The sequence below is a fragment of the Erinaceus europaeus genome, chromosome 2, assembly GCF_950295315.1.
Source record: "Erinaceus europaeus chromosome 2, mEriEur2.1, whole genome shotgun sequence".
Classification (NCBI taxonomy): domain Eukaryota; kingdom Metazoa; phylum Chordata; class Mammalia; order Eulipotyphla; family Erinaceidae; genus Erinaceus; species Erinaceus europaeus.
The window spans coordinates 6141895-6167371 of record NC_080163.1 but is presented as its reverse complement, the minus strand read 5'-3'; the positions used below and the strand labels follow the sequence as shown (position 1 = coordinate 6167371).

Sequence of the window (25477 nt, the reverse complement as noted above, 5' to 3'; positions counted from 1 at the left end):
TAGAGACCACCTAGCACACCTGGGGCCCACCTTACACCACCTGACACCAGAGCTGAGCAGGGCTCTGGGCCCCTCTCCTCTCATTCTTTCCCTCTCATAATCTGAAAGATGGCACTGTGCTTCTAGTGGACTTTGGGTTGAGGATTCTGGTTGAGCTGTAGGCTGGAGGTTCAGAGTTCAATGACTGCTCCCAGCCCTGTATGTAGTAGTCCTCAGGTGTTTACATGTAGCCTGGGGCAGCCTCTTCCCCTCCCCTCTCCTCCCCTCTCCTCTCTTTCCCTCCCCTCCCAGAGCTCCCTGTCTCCTGCTCCCTGAGCCAGAGGGCCCCAAGGAAGAGGAACACTTCACCACTCAACTGCTGATCTGTTGCTGCTGCTGTCCTGTCTTCTGTACCTCCTCTTCCTCTTTCTCCAGAGCCCTGCTCAGCTCTAGCTTACGGTCTTGCTGGGGACTGGACTTGGGACCTCAGAGCCTAAAGGACAAGTCTTTCTCAGAACCACTATGCTGCTCCCCCAGCTCTTCCTGCCCTGTTTCACCCAGAGAGCCTCAGCAGCTCCCGAGCCCAGAAAGGCACCGGCCAGCTGTGCCTCAGACCTTGCGTCTGACTCAGTGCCTGGGGGAGTTCTGTGGGTTCCAGCTGGTGCTTCCGTGAGGGGAGAGGCCAGTCCCTGTCACAGCCTTGCACCGGACCTCTCATACATGCCCAGGGTCCCCCGGGAACCCCCCCTCCCCCCAGCAGAGGAGGCAGGAGGGGTGAGGGCATAGCTTGCTGATATCTCCTGGGCCTGCTACCCAACAGATTCTGAAATTTTCAGAAACGCAGTCAGGGGAGGAGTGTGGGGGAGTCTATAAGCCTGGGTGACAAAACCCAGCTGTGGGCTGCATGGTCTCTCCACCCCCCACACTCTTAAAAAAAGTGTGACCATGAACACATCACTAAAAAAATAAAGAAGTCTGCCAGAAGAGTGGTAAAGTCCTAGCTATGGCGACAACAGAGGAAAGAGTGGTCCGGGAGGTGGCGCAGTGGATAAAGCACTGGACTCTTGAGCACGAGGTCCTGAGTGTGATTCCCAGCAACACATGTATCAGAGTGATGTCTGGTTCTTTCTCTTTCTCATAAATAAGATATTCAAGAAAAGAAAGAAGAGGAAAAAGTATACGATGCATTTGCGGATCTATTCCAAGAGGTGGAAGTCAAATCCAGTCCCCAGGCTCCCAAGCCCCAGTCCCCAGGGTCAAGCCACGGCATGGCATTGAAATGGGGAACTAAGGTGTGGGCTCCAGGGTGCCCCAAACTCCTGGCTCAGTCCTGGGGGTGTAATTTAATATCCAGGGTTCCCGATAGGGTCTGAAATGGGGACACAGAGAGTGCTCTGGACACTGGGACACAAGGTCCCAAATTCCCTGACTTATTCTGCCCTGTGAGTGAGTACATGGGTGTGGAGAAATAGGTAGAATGTGGTCCTGGGGAGGCTGACGGAGCCCGGTGTCCAGGTGGGAGCCTCCGAGTGCTAGCTGTCCTTCCCCAGGTGAGGTCAGTCCCTCCCAGCCTTGCCTCCCCAGGCCCCAGTGTCCAAGAATCCAGCTGAGTCCTGATCCAGAGGATCCCAAGTCCCCACCCACCCAGCCTGCCTCCTGATAAAGGGGTCAGGTTCCCCTGCCCCACCCTCTGCTCTGATCACCCTAAGACATCCCACTGCTGTCCCTCCCCTGCTGAAGCCACCTGGGCTTAGGGGCTGGGACCCAGCTCAGTCTCCCCAGCAGAACCTCCTCCATCTTCCTGAGTGGCAGAAGGGCCTGCTTCTGCATGTGGGTGCTGGCCCTGCTGTGCAGAGTCCACCTCCAAGCCCTAAGGGAGGCCCTCCCGCCTTCACTGAGCCCTCTGGCTCCTTGCAGCCTCAAAGGTGGTTTTGCCCTGGGGCCTCTTGCTCTGAGCCAAGCTGTCTCTGCTCAGCTTCTTCTTCTTCTAGCGTTTGCCCTTCTTCCGTAGCCAGTCAACAGCGTCAGGTTGAGCCTGATGTCAAGTTTCGAGACCTCCTTTGAATCTGGAGAGGTGGCAGTCGTTGACTATGTGGGTCATAGTCTGTCTGGAGCCGCAGGGGCAGTTCGGGTCGTCTCTGGCTCCCCAGCGGTGGAACATAGCGGCGCACCGGCCATGGCCTGTTCGATAGCGATGGAGGAGGGCCCGATCATAACGTGCCAGGTCAAAGCCGGGTGGACGCTCGCAGGGGTCTGTGATGAGGTGTTTGTTCTTTACCTCAGCTGACTGCCAACTCTGTTTCCAAGAGTCTGGAACAGAGAAGTTCAGTGTAGGCGTAGGGGACCAGATTGGGTGACGAGACGTCAAGGGACAGGGTGGGCGAAGATATCCGCGTATATTGGCAGGTCCAGTCGGGCGTAGACGTGGGAAATGAAACTTAGATGATGCCGCATCCCGACGAATATCTGGCGGGGCGATGTGGCTGAGAACTGGCAGCCATGGAACCGGGGTGGAACGGATGGTTCCAGAAATGATCCTCATGGAGTAATATAATTTGGAATCAGCTGCTGCAAGGCTAGTCTGGCTCCTTCTCTGTTTTGTCTCTTGTGGGAAGCAGGGGAGGCGGCACAATGCAGATTTTGTTTTGTTTGTCCTGTCTCTGTCCTATCAACCCATTCTGGGAACTAGATACACATTACATGTACAGTGTGTGTGTGTGTGTGTGTGTGTGTGTGTGTGTGTGTGTGTGTCTAGAGAAACGGCACAGCTGTTCTGTAAAACACCTTCCTGCTGGAGTCTCTGAGGTCCCTGGATCCCCCCAGCACTACCATAAGCCAGAGCTGAGCAGTGTTCTGGGTAAAACAATAATTTGTCATTATTGTTAATGAGTCTGGGGAGATAGTTCTGCAATTGACTCTCCTGCCTGAGGCTCTGAGGTGCCTTGTTCAATCCCCAGCACTCCATCAGCCAGAGCTCATCAGGATGTGTGCATCTTCTCTCTGGATCCCTTTCATTAATTGATGTTTTAAACAGGCCTGGAAAGCACCACCAGCAGCTGATGCTGAGGGCCCAGTTCAGTCCTGGGCACCACCTTATGCCAGAGCCGAGAAGTACTCTGGCTCCTTTAATTTAAATTGCTTAAAATTCAAAGAGAAAGACGTGAACAGAGACCAGCCTGGAGTGCACGGACCCCCGAGTCTGGTCCCTGGCATCTCCCTGAACCCCTGAGGCGCCACCCCCAGCCCTCAGCCCCCCCCCACTGACTTCCGTCCTTGTGCCCCAGGCTCGACTCGCCATGCAGGGTGGGAGGGAGACCCCACCAAGGCCGCTATTCGACCTGGAGCCCATTCTGCAGCAGCTCAGCTTAGACGAGCTGGAGATGTTCAAGGAGCTGCTGTGGGACATGACGCCCTTCGAGGAGCTGTTGGAGGAGCTGCCTCAGTCCGAGGTGAACAGGGCCAACGGGCTGCAGCTGGCGCGCCTCCTGGCCAGACACAGCAACAGCACATGGGTGGAGCTCCTGACCCTCCACCTGCTGTGCAGGGTCGGCCGCAGGGACCTGTACAACATGGCCTGGGAGAAGGCCACCGGTAAGCCGCCCTGCCCACGCCCTGCCCTGCTCAGGCCCAGACGCCCGTTTGCCGGCCAGGACCCAGGGCCATGCCCCTGGCGTCCTCCCCCAGGGCCTGTGTTCAGTCTGTGCCCACCCCTCTCCTCCGGACCACAGGCTCCAAACCTCAGCTCTCAGGTGGTCAGCACTAAGGACAAGGTCTGTGTTTGGGGGAGGGGGCACGTCCTGGGTCCGAGTCTTTCCGAGCATCCCCAGCACCCTGGTACCAGTGTCCCTGAGTGGACCTGCACCCCAGTGTGAGCACCCCACTCCACCCCATCTCACGACAGCCGAGGGTGTCCCTAGACTCAACCACAGAGATGTCTGAGTGCCAGACGTGTCCGAGAGGCTGGGTTCTCTGGCTCTCTTAGTTTTATCGCTGAGGTGGTGTTTTGTCTTTTACAAAAAGGTTGAGGGTCAGGGCTGGTGAACTAGCTCACTGGACAGGGCGCCGCTTTGCCATGTGTGTGACGCGGGCTTGAGTTCAGCCCCCACCGCGCTGGCGTGAGCTTTGGTGCTGTGGTCTCTTTCTTTATTAAAATAAGAAGGATTTATATAAAAGTATTTAAAATGAGATTACTAAAAAGCAACAAAGAGTTGTACACTTTTTAACTAAAAAAATGAAGAGGGGCTGGGGAGATAGTATAACATCTGCAACAGTTCTTCCATGCCTGAGGCACCGAAGGTCCCAGGTTCAAACCCCAGCACTGTCATAAAACTGACTTCCAGGCTCTGATTAAAATTATACTAAGTAAAGTAGTGGCCCAGGGGGCAGCACAGTGGACAAAGTGTTGGACCCTCAAGTTTGGAGTCTCAGGCTAGATCCCCAGCACCACATGGGCCAGTGATTCTGATTCTCTCTCACCGATAAATAGAGTTTTTAAAAATAAGTGAGAGGAGAAAGCAGTGCCAGTCTTGGGAGGGGTCCAGGCATAGCTCAGCTGGTAGGGTCTGCATCTCACCGGGTATTTGCTCCATGCTTGAGCCCCACAGCACTGGGGGAAGCACCTTCTCTCTCTCCCTCTCTCTCCCTCTCTCTCCCTCTCTCTCCCCACATTAACATGATTAAAAAGGGTGACCTGAAAGCAGCAAGACCATGCATGTAGCCCTCTCCCGACTGCTGTAAAATAATCAAATCATGGGAGTTGGGCAGTAGCGCAACGGGTTAAGCAAGGTGGCACATAGTGCAAGGACTGGCATAGGGATCCTGGTTGGAGCCCCCGGCTCCCCACCTGCAGGGGAGTCGCTTCACAGGCGGTGAAGCAGGTCTGCGGGTGTCTGTCTTTCTCTCCCCTTCTCTGTCTTCCCCTCCTCTCTCCATTTCTCTCTGTCCTATCCAACAACGGCACCAATAACAACAATAACTACAATAAAACAAGGGCAACAGGGGTCAGGCGGTGGTGCACCTGGTTAAGCATGCAAGAACCTGGGTTCAAGCCCCCGGTCCCCACCTGCAGGCGGGGAAGCTTTACAAGTGGTGAAGCAGGGTTGAAGGCGTCTCTCTCTCTCTCTTTATCTCTCTCCCTCTCTATCTCCTCTTCCCCTTTCAATTTCTGGCTGTCTCTATCCAATAATAAATCAATAAAATCTATATTTAAAAAAACCAAAAAAAAAACAAGGACAACAAAAGGGAATAAATAATTATTTTAAAAAAATAATGAAATCATGCCGGGCTTACTCCTCTGTCCCCTCCCACGAGCACAGGTGAGAGCTTCCTCCTCATTGGGCTCTGACATCAGACAGGAGAGAGCGTGGCTTGGAACCCAGCCGCACTGCAGTTCAGACCCTTGTGGGGCTCAGCTACAAGACAAGAATCGCTTCTTTTTTTTTTTTTCAGAAGACATGGATAACACATGTGTAATGACCCAGCCTACCCTTTCAGGTAAGTCGTCTCCTTACTGACCACTCCCTGAGAGGTGGTGGCATTTGGCTGGCTGCCCTGCTCTGCATCGACCTGTCAGGTAGATGGGGCCGGGACTGGAAGGACACTGTGGCCCAGAGCTTCCCAGAACCTCGGTTCTCCAACCTGGCCCGGGTGGTTGTGGAAGGGGCAGGTGCCTCCCAGGTGAGCCTGCAAGCTGGCGGATGTAACTAGATAAACACGGGTGGGCATGAGGGGTGATAGGAAGACAGCCTGGGAGGTGGCTCAGTGGGTGAAGGGCTGGACTCTGAATCACGGGGCCCTGGGTTCAGTCCCCAGCATCGCAGATGTCAGGGTTCTCTTTCATGAGTCCTTGGACTGATGGCTAGCCACACACAGTCCCTTCCACACAGAGAACTGAGGTGGTATTTCTACCAGGAGGCAGGAACACTCAAGGTAGAGAAACTGGGCTTTTCTTTGGGATACAGATGAACTGGACTTGCTGACTTTCTTCTTTTTTTTTTTTTTTGAGGTCACTAGGGCTTTACACAGCACAGTTCCACCACTCCAACAGGCATTTTCATTTTTTAAAAAATTTATCGGATACATAGCCAGAAATTAATAGGGGGGGGGGAATAGAGGAAGAGAGACACCTGCAGCCCTGCTTCATCACTCAAAAAAGCTTTCTCATGCAAATAATGACTGGGCACTTGAACCAGGGTCCTTGTGCACTGTAATATGTGCACTTAACCAGGCGTGCCACCCCCCCCCCAGGCTTTTTCTACTAATCCAGGTAAAAACAGGGAGAGAGGAGGTACCAGTACACACTCCGCCATTCGTGAAGCTCCCTCTGTGTGTGGTGTTGGGGCTCAGGGCTGCTCTGCCATGTTGGTGAAGGAGCTGTGCTGTCTCTGTGAAGGGGCTGGGGAAACAGCACAGTGGTTCTGCAGAAGCTTTTCATGGCCGGGGCTCTGAGGTCCCAGGTTCAGTCGCCAGCACTACCATCCATCAGCCAGAGCTCAGCAGGGCTGGGGTGGGGGGAGGACTAGGGAGACGAGTCTTTGTCTTTGTCTCCATATCCCTTTCTTTAGAATAAAATTGAAATTGCTTTCTAAAATGAAAAACATACTGTGACAGGCATACATTCAAGGTCTGGTGATGAGTACGTTGACAGAGAAGTGACTCTTTGATAGTTTCTACTGTAATTAAATGAAGGGCTCCAGGGTGGACTGCACACTCATTCGTTCTGGAGCCCTACCACACTCTGGCTGGTGGCGGTGCTGGGGACTGAACCTGTGAGCTCACAGCCTCAGGTAGGAGAGCAGTTTGTAGAACCCCTGTGCTGTCTTCTCAGCCCTGAAATTTTCAGCCTTGAGGTGGGTGATTTTCTGTTGGCCACTAAGCGCTCCTGGGTTCCCCTACAGCCAGTCCACTGGACTCCTTTGCTGTACCCCATTGACTCTGGGGCTGCAGACCTTGTCACAAGACCCACAGACACCGAGTTGGAAGTGTCTCCTCCTCAGAGGGCCCCACTGAGCCTCCCCGGGAGAGTTTGGCCTAGGTCCTCAGAAACCTGGCCAAGTCTACAGGGGCCCCTTGGACCTCCGCCATGAGTGCCTGTGCTTTGTATGCCCGGCACCTTGCTAGCTGACCTCTTCCTGGGTCCCAGTGGCTGAACCTGGACCTTCTTGATGTCTCTCCCAAACAACAGTCCCCACAGGGACATGGTAACACATCCCCCTTGCTTCAGTGAGTAGGAGTCGGGAGCAAAGAGTGAGGGAGGAACCTGACCATGTGGATGAATTCCTGCGGCGTCTGGAGAGTGGGGAGGAGCTCGAAGTGCAAGAGGAGGAGGAAGATGAGAAGAATCTGGTTCAAGAAGAGATACAGACTGAATCAGGTCGGTCTTCCGACATCTACTTTCTGGGGTGGGGTGGGAGGGGGGGCGTGGCATCTTTGTCCCAGCAGGTGTCTCCTGGAGCAAGATTCCACCCCCATCGGAGAACTACGGCCACGAGAGGAGAGGGGGAGATGGCGGAGGGCTCTGGCTGGAGTAGGGGTACAGGACCTTGGGTGGGACACACATATCAAGCGGTGTCCACCTCCACTCCTTAATTAAACAATGGGGGAGGCAGACAATTCCAAAAGAAAAGAGAGAATCACAGTAGGGTGTTGTGCAACTGCTCTTTGCCTTTTGTGGCTTCTGGCGCTCAGAAGCTTATGACAACCTCACACGTGAGAACTTGCCATCAAGGTTGGTTGTTACCTCAGTTGATACTGTCTGTTTAATAATCTCTAGACTTTTTGCCTGAATAAGTTTACAACTGGGCTGGAGAGAGAGAGCTCGTGGTGTAGAATACCTGCCTGCCTTACAGTGCACAGAGACACAGACACAGACACAGACCCCAGACCCCTGACCCCCGACCCCTGACCCCCGACCCCTGACCCCAGACCCCAGCACTGTGAATTATGGGTTTTTTTGCCTGATAAAATGCTGCCACTGGTAGGCATGCTCAAAACTTTCTTCTTCCTCTTCCCCTTCCCCTTCCCCTTCCCTCTCCCCCTCCCCTCCCCCTCCCTTCCTCCTCCTCCTTCTTCCTCTTCCTCTTCCTCTTCCTCTTCCTCTTCTTCTTCTTCTTCCTCTCCTTCTCCCCCTCCTTCTCCTTCTCCCCCTCCTTCTCCCCTTCTCCTCCTCCTCCTTCTCCCCCTCCTCCTCCTCCTCCTCCTCCTCCTGCTCCTCCTGCTCCTCCTTCTCCTCCTGCTCCTCCTTCTCCTTCTCCCCCTCCTTCTCCTTCTCCTCCCCCTCCTTCTCCTTCTCCTCCCCCTCCTTCTCCCCCTCCTTCTCCTCCCCCTCCTTCTCCTTCTCCCCCTCCTTCTCCTTCTCCCCCTCCTTCTCCCCTTCCTCCTCCTCCTCCTCCTCCACCTCCTCCACCTCCTCCACCTCCTCCACCTCCTCCACCTCCTCCACCTCCTCCACCTCCTCCACCTCCTCCACCTCCTCCACCTCCTCCACCTCCTCCACCTCCTCCACCTCCTCCACCTCCTCCACCTCCTCCACCTCCTCCACCTCCTCCACCTCCTCCACCTCCTCCACCTCCTCCACCTCCTCCACCTCCTCCTCCTCCTCCTCCTCCTCCACCTCCTCCTCCTCCTCCTCCTCCTCCTCCTCCCTTTGTGAAATGTATTTTTTGTATGAACGGCCAGCCAGGTCACTTCTCAGCTCTGGCTTATGGTCTGAGGCCAGCTCGGAAATGGAGTGCTGAGAGCTGAGCTGCCCCCCCCCCCCGCCCCCGGCCTTCAGGGAGACACCCGGGAGCTGTGGCAGCTCTGTTCAAGCTCTCTGCAGAGAGGCCAGAGCAGAGACGGTGAGTGGTGCGGTAAGTTCTGGTAGAGCTGCCTTCTGGCTCTGGTTCTGAAGAGACCTGTGGGTCAGCGTCCACAGGACAGGGTACCTGCTTTGCCTCATCACAGCTCAGGTTCAAACCCCAGCACCACTTGAGATGGTGAGGTGACTGGCATGGGACCTCATGGACTCGGCACTAAGGGTGCTCACCAGATGTGTATTTTGCAGGGATGCAAACCATCCTCCGGCTCGGGGACTTGACTGTGATCATGGGCAGGTCAGTGCCAGGTGTGTATCTCCACTTCCTGCAGCCTGGGGTCTTAGCAGCCCCATGGTCTCCTTTCTTCCCCAAGGGCCTTGTGTCCTGGGCCAGAGAGAGAGCTCACAAGGGTAGGGTGTCTGCCACCCAGATGACAACCCTGTCAGCCGGTGGGTGGAAGTTCTGGAGCTGTGGTAGCCCTGTTCCATCTGTCTCTATCTCTTGTTTAGTCTCTGCATCTCTCCTCATCTCTTTGCTTATCTCTCTCTCACCCTTCGCTCCATCCTTGAATGCAAAAGGACACTGGAGCGGTGAAGTTGCTTATGCCAAAAATACCATTAATAGACGAGGCCTCTTCTCTTGAATAACCAGCTGTGAAGCCGGGTGGGTGGTGTACCCAGTTGAAAGCAGATGTTACCATGCTCAAGGCTCTGGGTTCAAGGTCCCGGTCCCTTCCCGCAGAGCGGAAGCTTCCCAAGGGGGTATAGCCATGCTGCAGGTGTCTCCTTGTACCTCTGCCTCCCCTCCTGATTTCTGTCCACCCCATGGATAAGCAGGAATTCCCACCTATCCTCCCAGGCACGTGGCTTGAGTACAGAGACACCCTGAGCAAGCAGCTGGAGGCGAGCTGGAAGAGCAACTTCTGGCCTGCAGATCTGCAGGTGGGGGAGCAGATGCAGGAGGCCATCCGCCAGCACATGGCCCTGCTGCCCTTCTACAGGGACGGCCAGCCGTGGCAGTCCTTCTCCTGCCACTCCACGCTGGTGCTGAGTGGCCCGGCCGGCGTGGGGAAGACCACGGCGGCCAAGCAGCTGGTCCTGGACTGGCTGTCGGGCCGGCTGCCTGGCTCCTGGTCCACAGTCTTCTACCTCAGCTGCCCGGAACTCAACCACTGTGGCCCCAGCTCGCTGGCCGACCTGCTGAGCCGGGGCCGTGCCGACCTGCGGGCCGCCATGCCTGAGCTGCTGGCGCGGCCGGAGCGGGTGCTGCTGGTGGTGGACGGGCTGGACCAGCTGCAGGCAGTCGAGGGCGCCTTCATGAGCGGCCTGTGCCGGGACTGGGCGGAGGTGCAGCCGCTGCCCGTGGTGCTGGGCAGCCTGCTGAGCAAGGTCCTGCTGTCCCAGGCCACCGTGCTGGTGACCATGCGGACGCCCAGCCGCCAGGACGTGAGGCTGCTGCTGCGGGAGGCCGAGGTGCTGCAGCTGCGGGGCCTCCGGGAGCAGGACCAGCGCTGGCTCTTCCTCCAGCACCTGGGGCTCGAGGAGGAGAAGCCGGGGGCGCTGTGGGCGCTGAAGTCGCTGCAGGACCACCTGGCGGTGCAGGAGCTGGTGCGGGCCCCGGCCATGTGCTGGGCGGCCGCCGCCTGCCTGCGCCCGCAGGTGGAGCAAGATCAGAACGTGGACCCCATGTGCACCACCGCCACCCGCCTGGTGCTCGGCTTCTTCAGATGCCGCTTCCGCCCACACCCCAGGCTGCGCGTCCCGCTGGCCTCCGTCTGCCTGCTGGCCGCCCACTGCGTGTGGATGCGCAGGTCGGTGTTCTCGGGCCCGGACCTGCAGCAGCTGGGCGTGATGGAGCAGCACTTGTACCCCTTCCTGGAGGCCAAGGTGCTGCGGCAGCACGACGACTGGGGCCGCTGCTACAGCTTCCTGCACCTGGCCGTGCAGCAGCTCCTGGCCGCTGCCTTCTACGTGCTGGAGTACAAGCAGCAGGGCGCCATCCAGGACATGGCCAGTGTCTTCTCGCCCCAGGAGAGGATGCTCAACCCCTACCTGGCCCGGGTGGGCGACTTCCTCTTCGGCTTCACCCACTCGGAGAACACGTGGCAGCTGGAGGCGGCGTTCCAAGTCCACAGGGCGCAGAGCTTCAGGTACCAGCTGCTGAGACATGTCATGCAGCTGGAATACGAGCAGCTCCCGGCCCGGTTCACCCGCGAGCAGCACCCGACCCGGTTCACCCGCGAGCTGCTGCGGGGCCTGTACGAGACGCAGGATGCACAGCTGCTGAGGGAGCTGGGGCCCCGCTTCAGCAAGCTGGCCCTGGAGCTCGGCAGCAAGCAGGAGGTCATGCACGCCGGCTTCTGCCTCAGGTGCCTCAGGGACCTACAGAGCCTCCGGCTGCAGGTGCACAGCAACGTCTTCCACCAGGTGCCCGAGGACGACGCGGACGACGAGGACAAGCTGCAGCTATACCTTGAGCAGACAGGCCCCGCGGAGGACACGTAAGCACACGCTGGGGCCACTCGCTTCAGACACACAGGCAGAGAACACAGCATGCGGGTGAGCAAGGCTCTGGTTCTCCTTCATGAGCTTATAAATAAGCCTTTTTATTAAGAGAAAACGGAGAGACAGAACCAGCACCTTGCTCTGGCATGTGGGCACCGGGAGCTCAACCACACGTGGCTGTTTGTCTCAGAATCTTCAGCGGCTGGCACCAAATAAAGGATGTAGGGGGAGGGGTGGCATTCAGGTCCTGGTGCCTGGGGATGGAGGAAGACCTAGGCTGGGGGTGAGTGTTCGGCAGAAAACTGAGAAATTTCACACATGACCCAACCACTTGTATTTAATATAAACCACTAATTCCCCCAATTAAAAAAGAAAACCCTGCTTGTCAGCTGGGGAGATAGTTAAAACAGAGCATAAGTCTTGGAAGCCATTTCCTAGCTGTGCCAAAAGGGGAAAAAAAATGCCAGAAAGAGAAATTGAGACAGAAATTCTTTGGGAACTCTTTGAATATATAATGGTTAATTTTGGGTGGAGAAATTGAGTGGGAAGGGGAGATAAAGACACCTGTAGACCTGTTTCAGTGCCTCTCCCCCCCGCAGGTAGGGAGCAGGGGCTTGAACCCAGGTCCTTGCACATGGTAATGTGTGAGCTTTAGCAGATGAGCCACCGCCCAGCCACTTATCTTTTTTCTGGCCGTGGTATCCAGCCCTGGTGTGGTCCCCATTGTTGTTGGCCTCTCACTGATAAGTGTTGCTGCCAGTCTCAGATGAGCCTGGCTGACTGTCCCCAACAGCAGTCGTGCCAGTCGTCTGTGGGCACGAAGTGAGTCTTTTCTGCAGCGATGTGCAGGTGTCTCCGCCTTTAGCTGGGTGTCTGGCACTGATGCCGAAAGGTGACTCATCCGACTCCAGGGTCACAGTTCTTCGGGTCACAGCAGAGCTGCCTCCTTTACCCGTCCTCCCGCAGGTTACAGGACAACGGCTTGGTGATCCCCTCCTGGACCGACCTCTGTTCCGTGTTGGAGACCAACTGGAAACTCACGGATCTGAAGATCAGCTTCAGCCACCTCAGCGCCGCCTCCGTGAGAGTCCTTTGTGACAAAATGGCCTTGCCCTCCTGCCAGCTGCAGAAACTGGTGTAAGTGGGTGCTTTGGGGCTCGACCCAGGGCCATGCTGGACATCACTGCTTCCGTCTCCTGAAGCTGCACCTGGTGTTTGTCCCTGGCACTGCGTATGCCTGAACAAGGCTCTGGCTCTCCCCCTCACTCTTACAAATAAGCCTTTTTATTAGTGAGGGAGAGGTGGAGAGAGAGAAAACAGAAATATGGAACCAGCACATTGCTTTGGCACCTGGGAACCAGAAATTAAACTCAAGACATGCTTGAGAGCCCACTGCTCTAGTCACTGGGCCACATGATATATATATATATATATATATATATGTGTATATGTATATATATATTTTTTTTTTAAAAGAAAGAGACCTAAGGAGATAACCAGGGTGGTTATGCAAAAGGCTTTCAGCACTTTTTTTTTAAAAGGTTTGTTAGCAAGAAAGAAGCAGAGCCTCACTCTTATATTTGGGATGGCAGAAATCCAACTTGGGACCTCATACTTGAGTCCAGTACTTTATCCCTCGCACCAATTCCCAAGTTTTGCAAGAGACTCTAGTGTCTGAGCCTCCAGTGTCCAGGGCTTCAATCCCTGGCACCACTATGAGCCAGAGCTGAGCAGCAAGTTCACAAGTGAAGCGGGACTGCAGGTGTGTTTCTCTTTCCCTCTCTTCCCGTGTTGTCTCTAAATTTCTCCATCCTACCAGATTGAACAAAGTTAAAAAATGGTAATCATTAACATCTAAAAGAGCTAAAAGTGAAGCTGTTCCTAAAGCCTGGTACCCGGCACGCCCTGTGTGAGCTGCATGCAAACTCCTGCCGCTTCCCCTTCCAGCATCAGCAGCGTCTCTCCCGAGGCTGCTTACCGAGAGTTCTGCGCCGCCCTGTGCGGGCACAAGACGCTCATGCACCTGACCCTCAAGGAGCACAAGCAGGAGGACCTGCTGCCACTGCTGTGTGAGCTGCTGCAACACTCTGGCTGTAAGCTGCAGTCCCTCAGGTGAGAGCCCACCCCCGCTGTCGGCAGCCGTGCTCGGCCTGGGTGCTCTTCAGGCCTGTGTCCGGGCCTGTGTCCGGGAGGGTGCTTTCCACTTGGCTCTGTGAGGACTCTGGGGAAGACGGGACGGCTCCCTAGTATCCCTGAATCCAAAGAGAATCTGCCCCTCACTGCTGTCTGAGCTGTTTCTCAGTGGAAAAATAGACGAGCCCCCTAAGGGGCTGGGGGGGGGGCACAGAAAAGGGGCTTCCTTGCTTGGAAATAGTTGACATCTCCCTGGCTGACTTAGGGTCCTTTGTTACAGTTGATTCTATAGAGAAAAAATTTTCTTTTTTTTTTTTAAAGTTATTTCTTTTCCCTTTTGTTGCCCTTGCTTGTTATTCTTGTAGTTATTATTGTTGTTGTTATTGATGTTGTTGTTGTTGCATAGGACAGAGAAATGGAGAGAGGAGGGGAAGACGGGGAGAGAAAGATAGACACCTGCAGACCTGCTTCACCGCTTGTGAAGGAAAATAGTTTTCTTTTAAACTTTATTTTTAAAAATATTCAGAGAAACTGAGAGATAAAATATTCAGAGAAATTGGGAGATAGAGAGGGAAAGAGAGAGAGGCATCTGTAGACCTGCTTCACTCATGAAGCTTCCCCCCTGCAGGTGGGGACAAGGGGCTGTAATGCGCTGTAATGTGTGTGCTCAACCAGTTGTGTCATCACTGGGCCCCCTTAAGCGTATTTCTAAATGGCAACAGCTTCACCTAGAGGCGTATAGTAATGTGACCCCTGGGTCTCCCTCAGGTCCTTGGGCTTGGTCTCTGGGGGGAAGACCCTGGGCTAACCCCCAGTTCCCCAGAGAGCTGCACCTCCAGGTGTGGTCATTCCAAGCTGGCGCTGAGTAGAGTGAGGGGGCACAGTGTGCGATCTGGGAGTTGAGTGAGGCATTTTATTTTTGTACAAATGGTGTGTTCAGACCCACCAGGAATCTAGCGGGCTAGCACACAGTTTACCGTGAATGCATCAGAGACAAGGGAAAGAGAGGGGGGCCTCTTTCTTTCAAGGCTGGGGTCCTGGCTTGGGCCATGTGCTTCTACGCAGATGTACAGACAGACACATGTGCACACAGGGCAGTCCGGGATTCCTTAGCAGCCAAGGGTCTGGGATAAGCAGCTGTGGGGATGTTTATACAAAACTACTGGCACTCGCTGGCTAGCAGTACAGACTTTCTTTTAAAAAAAATATTTACTATTTATTGGAGAGAGACATAAATTGAGAGAGGGAGGGTAAGGAGAGGGAGAGTGAGAGAGGCCTTCGCAGCCCTGCTTCACCGCTTGTGAAGCTTCCTGCCATCAGGTGGTGACCTGGGTCTTGAACCCGGCTCCTGGCTCATTGCAGCTCACAAGCTTCAAGTACGCCCCCTACCCGGCTCAGGCAGAGACGGGGCTGTGGGGCGTTTCTACAGAATGGCAGCTTGAGTCTCCGGCAGGTTGAAGTCATGTGCGGGCACCAGCCAGCAGTGGGTCAGCCTCGCCGCCTCTGTGGATCACAGCTCCCTCGTGTGTCTCAACATCGTCAACGGCAAAGTCCTGGATAAGGGCGCCCTGCGCCTGTGCAGGACCCTGGCTCAGCCCACCTGCATGCTGCAGAGGGTGGCGTGAGTGTCTCCTCCGCATGGGCACTCGGAACCAGGGCTCATGGAGACGAGCGGTGCAGTGCTCACTTTTGGGTCTCATCCCTGTCCCCCTTTCTGTGTGGTGGGCAGTGGGCAGGAGGGGCCTCCTCAGAGGGAGTGGGGCTGTGGGGGATGCCCTCACCCACGCTCAGTGCTCCGTGTGCCCGCAGGCTGGAGAAGTGCCACCTCACGGAAGCCTGCTGCAAAGGGCTGTCCTACATTCTGAGGGACAGCAAGAGGCTGACGCATCTGAGCCTGGCCCAGAATGCGCTGGGGGACCAGGGGCTGAAACTCCTGTGTGAAGGTCTCAACTCCCTCACTTGTGCGCTGCAGACCCTGGTGTAAGTCCCACCAGCAGCCTGCCTGCCCGATCTGCAACACCCTCATGAGGGGTGGGGATCCCCAGACACCTTTGGGTGGGCGTGGGACTCTTCTGCCCACCAGATCCCCTGATGTCAGGGGCTCAGAGTCTGGGGACCCCACAGGGAGGGCTGACATTTCTTGTTCCCTCGCGTGACGGCCACCAGGCTCTGGGGTTGTAGCATCAGCAGCACCGGCTGCAGGGAGCTAGCAATGGCTGTCACCCAGTATTCCAAGCTCCAGCATTTGGACCTGGGCATGAACCCCATCGGCTCATCTGGACTGAAGTTCCTGTGCGACTCTCTGACGAAGCCCCTGTGCGTCCTGAAAACCCTGTGGTGAGTCGCCTCTGCCTGAGAGGACTTGTGCCGAGTCTCCACACCCTGGCCCCACACACAGGGTTGGTATGATTTTAAATGAGGGTTGGTTTTTTTCTAATTATTATTATTTATTTATTTTTATTCCCTTTTTGTTGTCCTTGTTTTATTGTGGTAGTTATTATTGTTGTCATCGTTGTTGGATAGGACAGAAAGAAATAGGGAGAGGAGGGGAAGACAGAGAGGTGGAGAGAAAGACAACTGCAGACCTGCTTCACCTGTGAAGCGACTCCCCTGCAGGTGGGGAGCTGGGGGCTCAAACCAGGATCCTTACATTGGTCCTTGCACTTTGTGCCACCTGCACTTAACCTGCTGTGCTACAGCCCGACTCCCTTTTCTAATTATTAATTTAAATTTAAATTGGAGGCTATGCAGACAGCATATAATGGTTCTGCAAAAGACTCGTCTCCTGCTTGAGGTTCTGAGATCCCAGGTTCAATCCCCAGCACCACCATTAGCCAGAGTTGAGCAGAGCTCTGAGGTATGTGTATGTGTATGTAGTTGAAGTATTTTTAATGGCAGGGGTAGATAATGGTTCTGCAAAGAGATTCTCATGCCTGAGCATCCAAAATCCCAGGTTTAATCCCCAGCATCACCATAAGCCAGAGCTGATCAGTGCTCTAGTAAAAAAAAAAAAAAAAACTTTTTAAAAAAGAAACTTAAACAAAAATACATGTAAATTTGTTGTTTTCGACAGGTTATGTTGTTTTCGACAGGTTATGTTGTTTTCGACAGGTTATGTTGTTTTCGACAGGTTATGTTGTTTTCAATGGGCTGGCTTCACAGGCGGGTAACAGACGACCAGGGACTCATGGTTGAGCTGTAGGCAGTATCTCTTTATTCATGCAGGACGCAGCACAATCTAAGACGAGATAAGTTAAACTCAAAGTACAGTACTGTAAAACTCACAATGCTGTCTTTATATATACTTGCCAAGTAAGGTGGAAACAGGATGTGACATAGAGAGGGTGGAGAGAAAAGTGACTGGTGAAAATCAGAGTGTGACAAAGAGGGGGCAGAGCAGGCGAGAATCCTATCACTGAACCACCAATGCCCTGGAGGGAGGGTGGTGCTTGTTAACAGTGGTTATGTAAATAGAATAGTGTTAAGCAGGGGGGATTTAAACCAAATGAAACAGAAGGGGTCTCATGCATACCAACATAAATTCAGTGACTCAGGATGTTTGCTGGTGTCTGCCAGGTCCCTGGTGCCTGCCAGCATAGAAAGCAACATTGACTTGGCATTGGCATTGAAGGGACCCTTGGGTTTTGTCCGACCTGCAGGCTGAAGGAATGCTCCATCACCATTTCCGATTATGAAGAAGTGGCAACTGCTCTCAGCATCAACAAGCAGCTGACCACCTTGGACCTGACCCAGAACCCCATGGACATGGACACGGCCAGCTTTCTGTGTAATACCCTGATGGACACCAACACTACCCTGACGCTTCTCAGGTAGGGCCTGCTGCGTCTGTCCCCGGAGCCACCCCATGTCCCAACCACACGTCGGTTCTCTGCGCCTGTGATGCCAGCCTGCTTGCGTCTTTCTGTCACTGGGTAGCAGCTGCTCTTAGCAGTGTGCAGTGATCAAGAAGATGGTCTGAGTCTGCGCGGTGGCACACCTGACCGAGCACACGTTACCGTGCTCGAGGACCCAGGTTCAAGCCTCGGTCCCCTCCTGCAAGTGGGGGGAAGCTTCACAAGTGGTGAAGCAGGGTTACGGGTGTCTTATCTCTCCTTCCCTCTCGATTTCTTTATATATATATTTTTAATTTATTTATTGGGGAATTAATGTTTTACATTCAACAGGAAATACAATAGTCTGTACATGCATGACACTCCCCAGTTTCCCGTATAACAATACAACCCCCACTAGGTCCTCCTTCTTGGACCTGTATTCTCTCCACCCACCCAACCACCCCAGAGTCTTTTACTTTGCTGCGATACGCCAATTCCATTTCAGGTTCTACTTGTGTTTTCGTTTCTGATCTTGTTTTTCAACTTCTGCCTGAGAGTGAGGTCATCCCATATTCATCCTTCTGTTTTTGACTTATTTCACTTAGCTTGAATTTTTCAAGGTCCATCCAAGATGGGCTGAAAACGGTGAAGTCACCATTTTTACAGCTGAGTAGTATTCCATTGTGTATATAGACCACAACTTGCTCAGCCACTCATCTGTTGTTGGACACCTGGGTTGCTTCCAGGTTTTGGCTATTACAGATTGTTCTGCCAAGAACATATGTGTACATAGATCTTTTTGGATGGATATGTTGGGTTCCTTAGGATATATTCCCAGAAGAGGAATTGCAGGACCATAGGGTAGGTCCATTTGTAGCCTTCTGAGAGTTCTCCAGACTGTTCTCCACAGAGGTTGGACCAACTGACATTCCTACCAGCAGTGCAGGAGGGTTCCTTTGACCCCGCACCCTCTCCAGCATTTGCTGCTGTTACCTTTTCTGATGTGTGACATTTTCACAGGAGTGAAGTGATATCTCATTGTTGTCTTTATTTGCATTTCTGACAGTCAGAGACTTGGAGCATTTTTTCATGTATTTCTCAGCCTTTTGGATCTCTTCTGTGGTGAATATTCTGTCCATTTCCTCCCCCCATTTTTGGATGGGGTTATTGTCTTGTTGTTGAGTCTGGCAAGCTCTTTATATATGTTGGTTATTAAACTCTTATCTGATGTATGGCATGTAAAGATCTTCTCCCATTCTGTGAGGGGTCTCTTGGTTTGGGTAGTGGTTTCTTTTGCTGTGCAGAAGCTTTTTAATTTGATGTAGTCCCATAGGTTTATACTTGCCTTAGTCTTCTTTGTAATTGGATTCATTTCTTTGAAAATGTCTTTAAAAATTATACAGAAAAGAGTTCTGCCAATATTTTCCTCTAAGTATCTGATAGTTTGTGGTCTAACATCCAAGTCCTTGATCCACTTGGAATTTACTTTTGTATTTGGTGAAATACAGTGATTCAGTTTCATTCTTCTGCATGTTTCAACCCATTGTTTCCAACACCATTTGTTGAAGAGACTCTGCTTTCCCCATTTAATAGTCTGGGCCCCTTTGTCAAAGATAAGGTGTCCATAGTTTCCCTCTCAATTACTGTCTCTTAAAAAATATAAAGAAAAACAAAAGACAAAGTGACTAGCAGGAGCACTGACTGGATTTGTTGCACAGGCACCGAGCCCCAGGGTGATCCTGGTGAACGGAATAGTAGACGAGGTTATATCTAAACGCACGGTCACTGGTGTGGGTGCAGTGGGTTGCATGGCTGGGAGGATGCCTGCTTTGCCCTGACCCAGGTCTGACCTCCCAGCACACCTTGCACAAGGACAGTGGGATGGGAGGAAGCTTCTGTGCTGTGGTCTGTGTGTCTGTCTGTCTGTCTGATAGGTAACATCAGCCAGGAGTACTGAAGCCCTGGCTACAAAACTATGTAAAAGATAGCCCTGCGCTCTCAGCCCCTTGCGCAGGAGACCTGGGAGCTGGAGCGACCCCCCCCCTTGAAGATTAAGGTCCTCCTTGCTCCCCCTCCTCACACCCCCAGGCTGAACATCAACAAATGTGACCCTGAAGTCAAGGAGCTGCTGGACCATGCCAGCACTTACGGCACCCAGATAATGATCGAGTGTGACCCCTCTCATAGCTGTAAAACCAGACCATCCTTCCAGGAATTCATCCTGTGACCCCACTCCCTCACGGCTCTCCAAGGTGGCGGCGTTGGCGTGCTTCTCTGAACCCCTCACAGCTACTGGTAGGGCAGGCGGTGCCGTCTCGATGGCACCACCGGTTCCTCAAACACTGGCACAAACCCCAGCCCTGGGAGTAGGGACAAATGAAGAAATAAAGGTGAAAGCATTTGAGAAAGGAGTGTCACTGTCTTGATTGCTGTTTGCACTGTTCCTTGACCACTTCTTCAGAGATGCCACTGTGCCTGAGCTCCCTCCCCTCGCCTGAGCTCTAGCCCCTGCCCATAGTGCTTTCCAGGGGGCACTAGGGCCCTGGTTATCACCAGGCAGGCACGCTTTCCAGGTCATCTTTTCTCTCCCATCTCTGTGGCTGTATTTATTGTAGATGCAGGGAGAGAGCACAGCACCAAAGCTTCCTTCAGTGTCATGCGGGCTGGGCTTGAACCTGGTTGCACACGTCACAGCTATTCCACCACCTCCACCCCCCACTTTTTTTTCTTTTACTTGCTGCTCAGCTCTGTCTTGTGATGGTGCCATGGGTTAAACCTGGGACCTTGAAACTTAAGCATGATTTTTTTGTTTTGCATAACCATTCTATTTTTCTCCCTGACTGTGGCTAGCTAACTTTCATTTAATATTTTTAAGGGGCTGGCTCAAGGCCTCGGCTCCCATCTGCAGGACAGAAGCTTCGTGAGCAGTGATGTGGGGATGCAGGTGTTTCTTTTCCTTTGTTCCTCCTAATTTCTGCCCTATAGAGAAAGTATTTTACTTATTTAATGGGAGCTACAAAGAGACTGACCAGAGCTTCTCAGCTCAACTCCGGCATATGGTGATGCTGGAGACTGAACCTAAGACCTCACAGCCTCCAGAATGCGTCTTTTGCAGAACCATTATGCTGTCCCCCAGCCCTTCACTTTCTTACACCCAAAGGGCTCACCCCTCTCCGTCTCCTCTTCCCCTCTGGTACTACTACTGGTGGTCCGTGGTTAACTGATAAGCTTGGCTTACAGCATTCCCTGGTACTACTGCTCTTATCTTTAGGTTTCCCAGAATTTCACTGTCATTTTGTACTCAGTGTGAGCTGCTTTCTATCAGCTATGGGCTGGCTGCCTGAGCCTCCTGGCTGATCCTGGCACCACACCTACTGGAGGGCCCACTCTGGCTGCTCAAATGAGACAGTGAAATCTCTTAAAATATTTATCTATTAAGTGCTAATCATCTCTTTTTTCCATCTTTCTATTTTTGTCTATTGACAAGGTCTCAGTGCAGCTTTGGGGACATGTCTGAAACTCGGCGTGTCTTGCCCAGCCTTGAACATGCCCCTGTGTCACCTTAGCCTTCAGACACCGAGATGTCCTAAGTCACTGACTGGGCTCTTGAGTGCAGCCTGGACTCATCACATGGCTGCCAAGAACCTGCCCCAAAGAGTCAGTGTAGTGGTTCTGGCTCAGCGTGTCTGGCTCAGCTCAGGCACAGTTTTCAGGGCCATTAGTGACCCTGGTAGCAAACAAACACAAAAACTCAAAATCAAGGGCCATCTGCACCACCATGTTTATAGCTCCATGATTCACAGTAGCCAGCATGTCCATGCAGAGATGACTGGATGGAATGAATAGGACACACACTCGAGATAGTACTACTCGGTTATTTAAAAATCTATGTGACCTTTGGGACCAAATGAGTGGGACTTAAGTTGATGCTTAGTGAAGTAATAGAGTGAAAGGCAACTGCTAGATAGTTTCATTCACACATGGAATGTAAATAATTGAAGCAAAAACTTGGGGGGAGGGAAGCAACCTGCCTCTAAGATGCTGGAAGGACTCTGGTGGTTCTCCTTTGCTGGGCTAGTGTGGGGATGCCTCTTCTTGGGTGCTTGTACTCTCTGGGTTGGAGAGAACACGACCAGAGCCAGCCTGGGCTGCTACTCACTCAGCAACGTGAGGGAGATGACTCAGGAACTGAACTCATGGCTGCGAGGCAATGCAATTTCTTTATTGATCAGAGAGCCAAGGCTTTTAAAGGGCAGACCCAGAAGTGGCAAGTGGAAATGGAAATGGCTAGGAAAGGGGTGGAGAAAGGCAAAAGGGACTGGAAAGGTAGGAACTTCCTTAGCAACTGTTGAGGGTTTTAACTGGTAGGATTAATAATAGCCTGCAGGCAGGGAGGGTCTTGAGGGTAGAAAGAAGATAGATCAAAGGAATGGAATAGGTAGGGATCTTTCAGGCAAAACAATGATTATGTAGATAGGCCATCATATCAGGAATGCAGGGTGGAGCAGGGGGAGCTGGCTTAATGTTTTAAGGAATGCCAGGCTCCTGGAAGCAGAAAAATGCTGGATGCTTTTTGAGGTTCCTCACAATTTCCTGACATCTCCCCTTTTTCTTTTATCTAATGTCCATAGTATCAGGAATGCAGGGTGATTTGTGAGGCAGGGAATCTGATAAGATGGGACAAACCTTTGGGGTTTCTCCTGTCCCTTTTTGCTCAACCTCTCGGTAGAGAGAGAGTGACAGGATAGACACACTCCTCAGGTCAAGCCCTGCTAGGCTCTACCACATCCTCAATTTCCCGACACTCCTTGGAGATTAGGGAGACAAGTCTGGTGTGAACAGTGGGGAGCAATATTCCTATTACCCTATAACAATGTAAATCACTAATATGTTTTTACTTGGCCAGAGCACTGCTCAGCTCTGGCTTATGATGGTGCTGGGGGTTGAACCTAGGAACTCAGAGCCTCAGCATGAAAGTCTTTTTGCATAACCATTATGCTATCTCCCCAGCCCATTTTTTAAAAAGTCAAACATTTTAGCTTTCAGTGGAAGTGCTCCACATACTTGAAGTTCAGAATTCTTGAACATTTTTCTTTAAAATCTTTTTACTGGGGGAGTTAATAGCTTGCAGTACAGTTGTTGACAAAGGGATAGTCTCTCATGGTGTTTGCAAAACACCCCTAATTTAAGTCCTTTGCACCATCAGGCACCAAGACCCCCAAAGCCAGCTGCTCAGCCCTCTCCCTGCCCTCCTCCTCAGGGCCCTTTCCTTTGGTGCAATACACCACACCCTGTCCATGTCTTACTTTGTTCTTGTTTCTTGAGTTCCACCTATGACGAGATCATCCTGAATTTTCTTAGGTCATCTTTTCTATTTTTGGCTCATCTTAAGATTCCTTCAAGCTCCATCCAAGACAGAGCAAAGGAGATAAGCTCATTCTTATCAGCTGAGTAGTACTCCACTCTGTATATGCACCAACAATTCCCTAGCTGCTCATCTGAAGTTGGACACCTGGGTTGCTTATGAATTTTAAGGTGAGGAGCAGCCCTGCTCCAGGAGAGATCCTGGAAAGGAAGACAAGCATCTGAATCAAGATCAGGAAACAGTGACTGCCAGGAGCAGGACTCGGGGCTTCCAGCACCATCCCGCTGCAGGCCCCGCCCCGACCCAAGCCACGCCCACCTCCCTACAGGCACCGCCCACCCCCTGGAGGCCCCGCCTCTCACAAGAAATCTAGGCCCTTGGCCTCACTGTCTCCCCCACCAACATCCAGAACCCACACACGCTCCCTCAGACCGGAAGCGGAAGTGCATCTTCAGGTCATCCACATCGGCACCCAGGGGTTTCCAGTCCTGTAGCACTTCCGCTGTCCTGCCCGGCCTGGCCGCTCTGCCTCCTGGCTAGTCCCATCTGGAGCGGCCTCCCCTTGGCCTCGGGCTGCGGCAGAGGGAGCAGGACGCTGAGAAGCCGGGGCTGGCAGCTAGTGGGGGCGGCAGGGGCTGCAGACGGGTGGCCGGTGTCGTCACCGGAACCTTTGGGAGCTTCCGGTGACATCTGTGCACGGCAATTTGATGGCTTCCGGTTGCATGACTCCACATGGATGGCAGATTGGTGACTTCCGGTCTGTGACTCCAGCGGCCCAGTGTCAGCCCAGTGTAGCTCTGCACCTGTCAGTTCGGTGGCTGAGCACCACGTGTCTCCACTGACGTTCTGGTGTCTGTGGGTCTGAGACTGCGGGTGGGAAGAGGAGGAGGAGGATGGATATGTGCTGGCACTTGGGGTGCCATGTGCAGAGCGCAGGGCTTCCTGCTCGAGGGCCCCACACAGCAGTGTGCACCCCTGGGCTGCTAAATTATGGGGTTTGAATAGTATGTAGCCCAGAACTCTGACGGTAGCTTTCACGCATTCAGATCGATAGCAGAAGTAAACACTTGTTTGTGGGACAGCACTGCAGTGTGGCGGAATTCTGTTTATGTGCCATAGAGAGTGCTGTGTTCTCACATGGTTATTGTGAAGTCTGGAAACCCTTCATTTCGGTCTGTAGGAGTGTTTTTACCACGTCTTTCCCGCATGGTCTAGTGCTGATGAATTCCTTACGAGTGAAAGGAAAGGGAATCTCATTGCTCCTTTTGCTCTTGACTAGGACGTTGCTCAGTTCTCACTGTTGCAGACCGTAGTCTCTACAATTTGGGTCCTGTCTGCTTATACCTGTATAGTTATTTTCTCCACCTCATTCTTAGCATTTCAGGAATCGAGTCTTCCTTGATAATTCTCATCTTAGCACTTTCATGACATAAATCTGTGCTGCCCTTTCACCAGTTGTCAAAGATTTAAACACGTCTTTTCACTAAGATCACACTAAATATTTCCTGTTGGGGGGGCTGGGCAGTGACACACGTGATAAGTGCACACATTACCATGTGAATGGACTTAGGTTTGAGCCCCCACTCCCCACATGCAGGGTGAAGCAGGGCTGCAGGTGCCTCTCTTTCTCTGTCTCCCCTTTGATTTCTCTCTTTCTACCCAACACACACACACACACACACACACACACACACACACACACACACCACACAGCCTGTCAGATGACTTTCACAAAGAGAAGCCATCTTGGATTGTCTGGATATCTGGATGGTTCCAGTAGAATCACGGGGTTCTTAAAAGATGAAGAAAATGGGAGAAACAAACAGTGAGAGGGAATGAAAGAAAGAGGGTCATAGGGGTTGGTGTGAAGTAGACTTGGCCAATGAAGGCTGGCTCTGAAAACGGGGGCAGGGGGCATGTACTAAGGAATGTGGGAAACTTTAGGAAGCTGGAAAGACAAATTGACCTGTTCTCCACTAGAAACTCCAGAGGAGAGCAGCCCTGCTGCCATCTTGACTTTAGCTTAGAGAGACCTATGGCAGACATCTTACTACAGTACTGTAACATGCTTGAAAATTACAGTTTTTAATCCACTAAGCTTGGGGAAAGCAAAAAGGAAACAAACGCAAATTGTGTGTCCAACACAGAGACCAGTAGTGGAGTGAATGAATGAATGCATGCATGAATGAATGAGGCACAGATCTGATGGATTCAACTCTCTTCAAGCCTCTCCCTCTACTGAGTTCATCAGGGCTGCACAAGTTTCTCTCCCTCAGACTTCCCCAGACAGAGACTAGAGGGACCCTGATTTACCCATTGGGGGTTAGTTCTATGGTTGAGCCAAATCATTGGTAGACTTCCTGGAAAGTGGGGCAAGAAAGAGAGGGAGGGGAGGGGAGGGGAGAAGAGAGAAGAGAAGAGAAGAGAAGAGGGGGTCGGGTGGTAGCGCAGTGGGTTAAGCGCACAAGGACTGGTGTAAGGATCCCGGTTCGAGCCCCCAGCTCCCCACCTGCAGGGGAGTCACTTCACAGGCGGTGAAGCAGGTCTGCAGGTGTCTTTCTTTCCTCCTGTTTTCCTCTCTTCTCTCCATTTCTCTCTGTCCTATCCAACAATGACTGTTGGTCTGCTTCTAATTCTGCTTCTAAAACCCCTTCTGTTTCATTAGTTTAATCCCCCCTGCTTAACACTGTATTCCATTTACATAACCACTGTTAACTAAGCACCATCCTGCCTGCAGGGCATTGGTTTAATCCCCACTGGTTCATGATGTCTTTTTACTCTGCCCCCTCTCCTAGTACACCCTGTTTCCACCAGTCTTTTTTTTCCGCTCCACCCTCTCTATGTCACATCCTGTTTCCACCCTACTTG

The 25477-nt window shown here is 52.7% G+C and overlaps 1 protein-coding gene across 1 annotated transcript; it reads left to right on the top strand.

Moving 5' to 3' along the window:
- The first annotated feature begins 3275 nt into the window (after positions 1-3275).
- LOC103124470 (NACHT, LRR and PYD domains-containing protein 2-like) lies at positions 3276-17075 on the top strand. The gene is made up of 10 exons (XM_060186526.1): positions 3276-3570; positions 5507-5677; positions 7202-7351; positions 9633-11274; positions 12245-12415; positions 13226-13390; positions 14865-15032; positions 15221-15391; positions 15578-15748; positions 16988-17075. Exons 1-10 carry the CDS (start codon positions 3276-3278, stop codon positions 17073-17075), a joined length of 3192 nt encoding a protein of 1063 aa, XP_060042509.1.
- The last annotated feature ends 8402 nt before the right edge of the window (positions 17076-25477 follow it).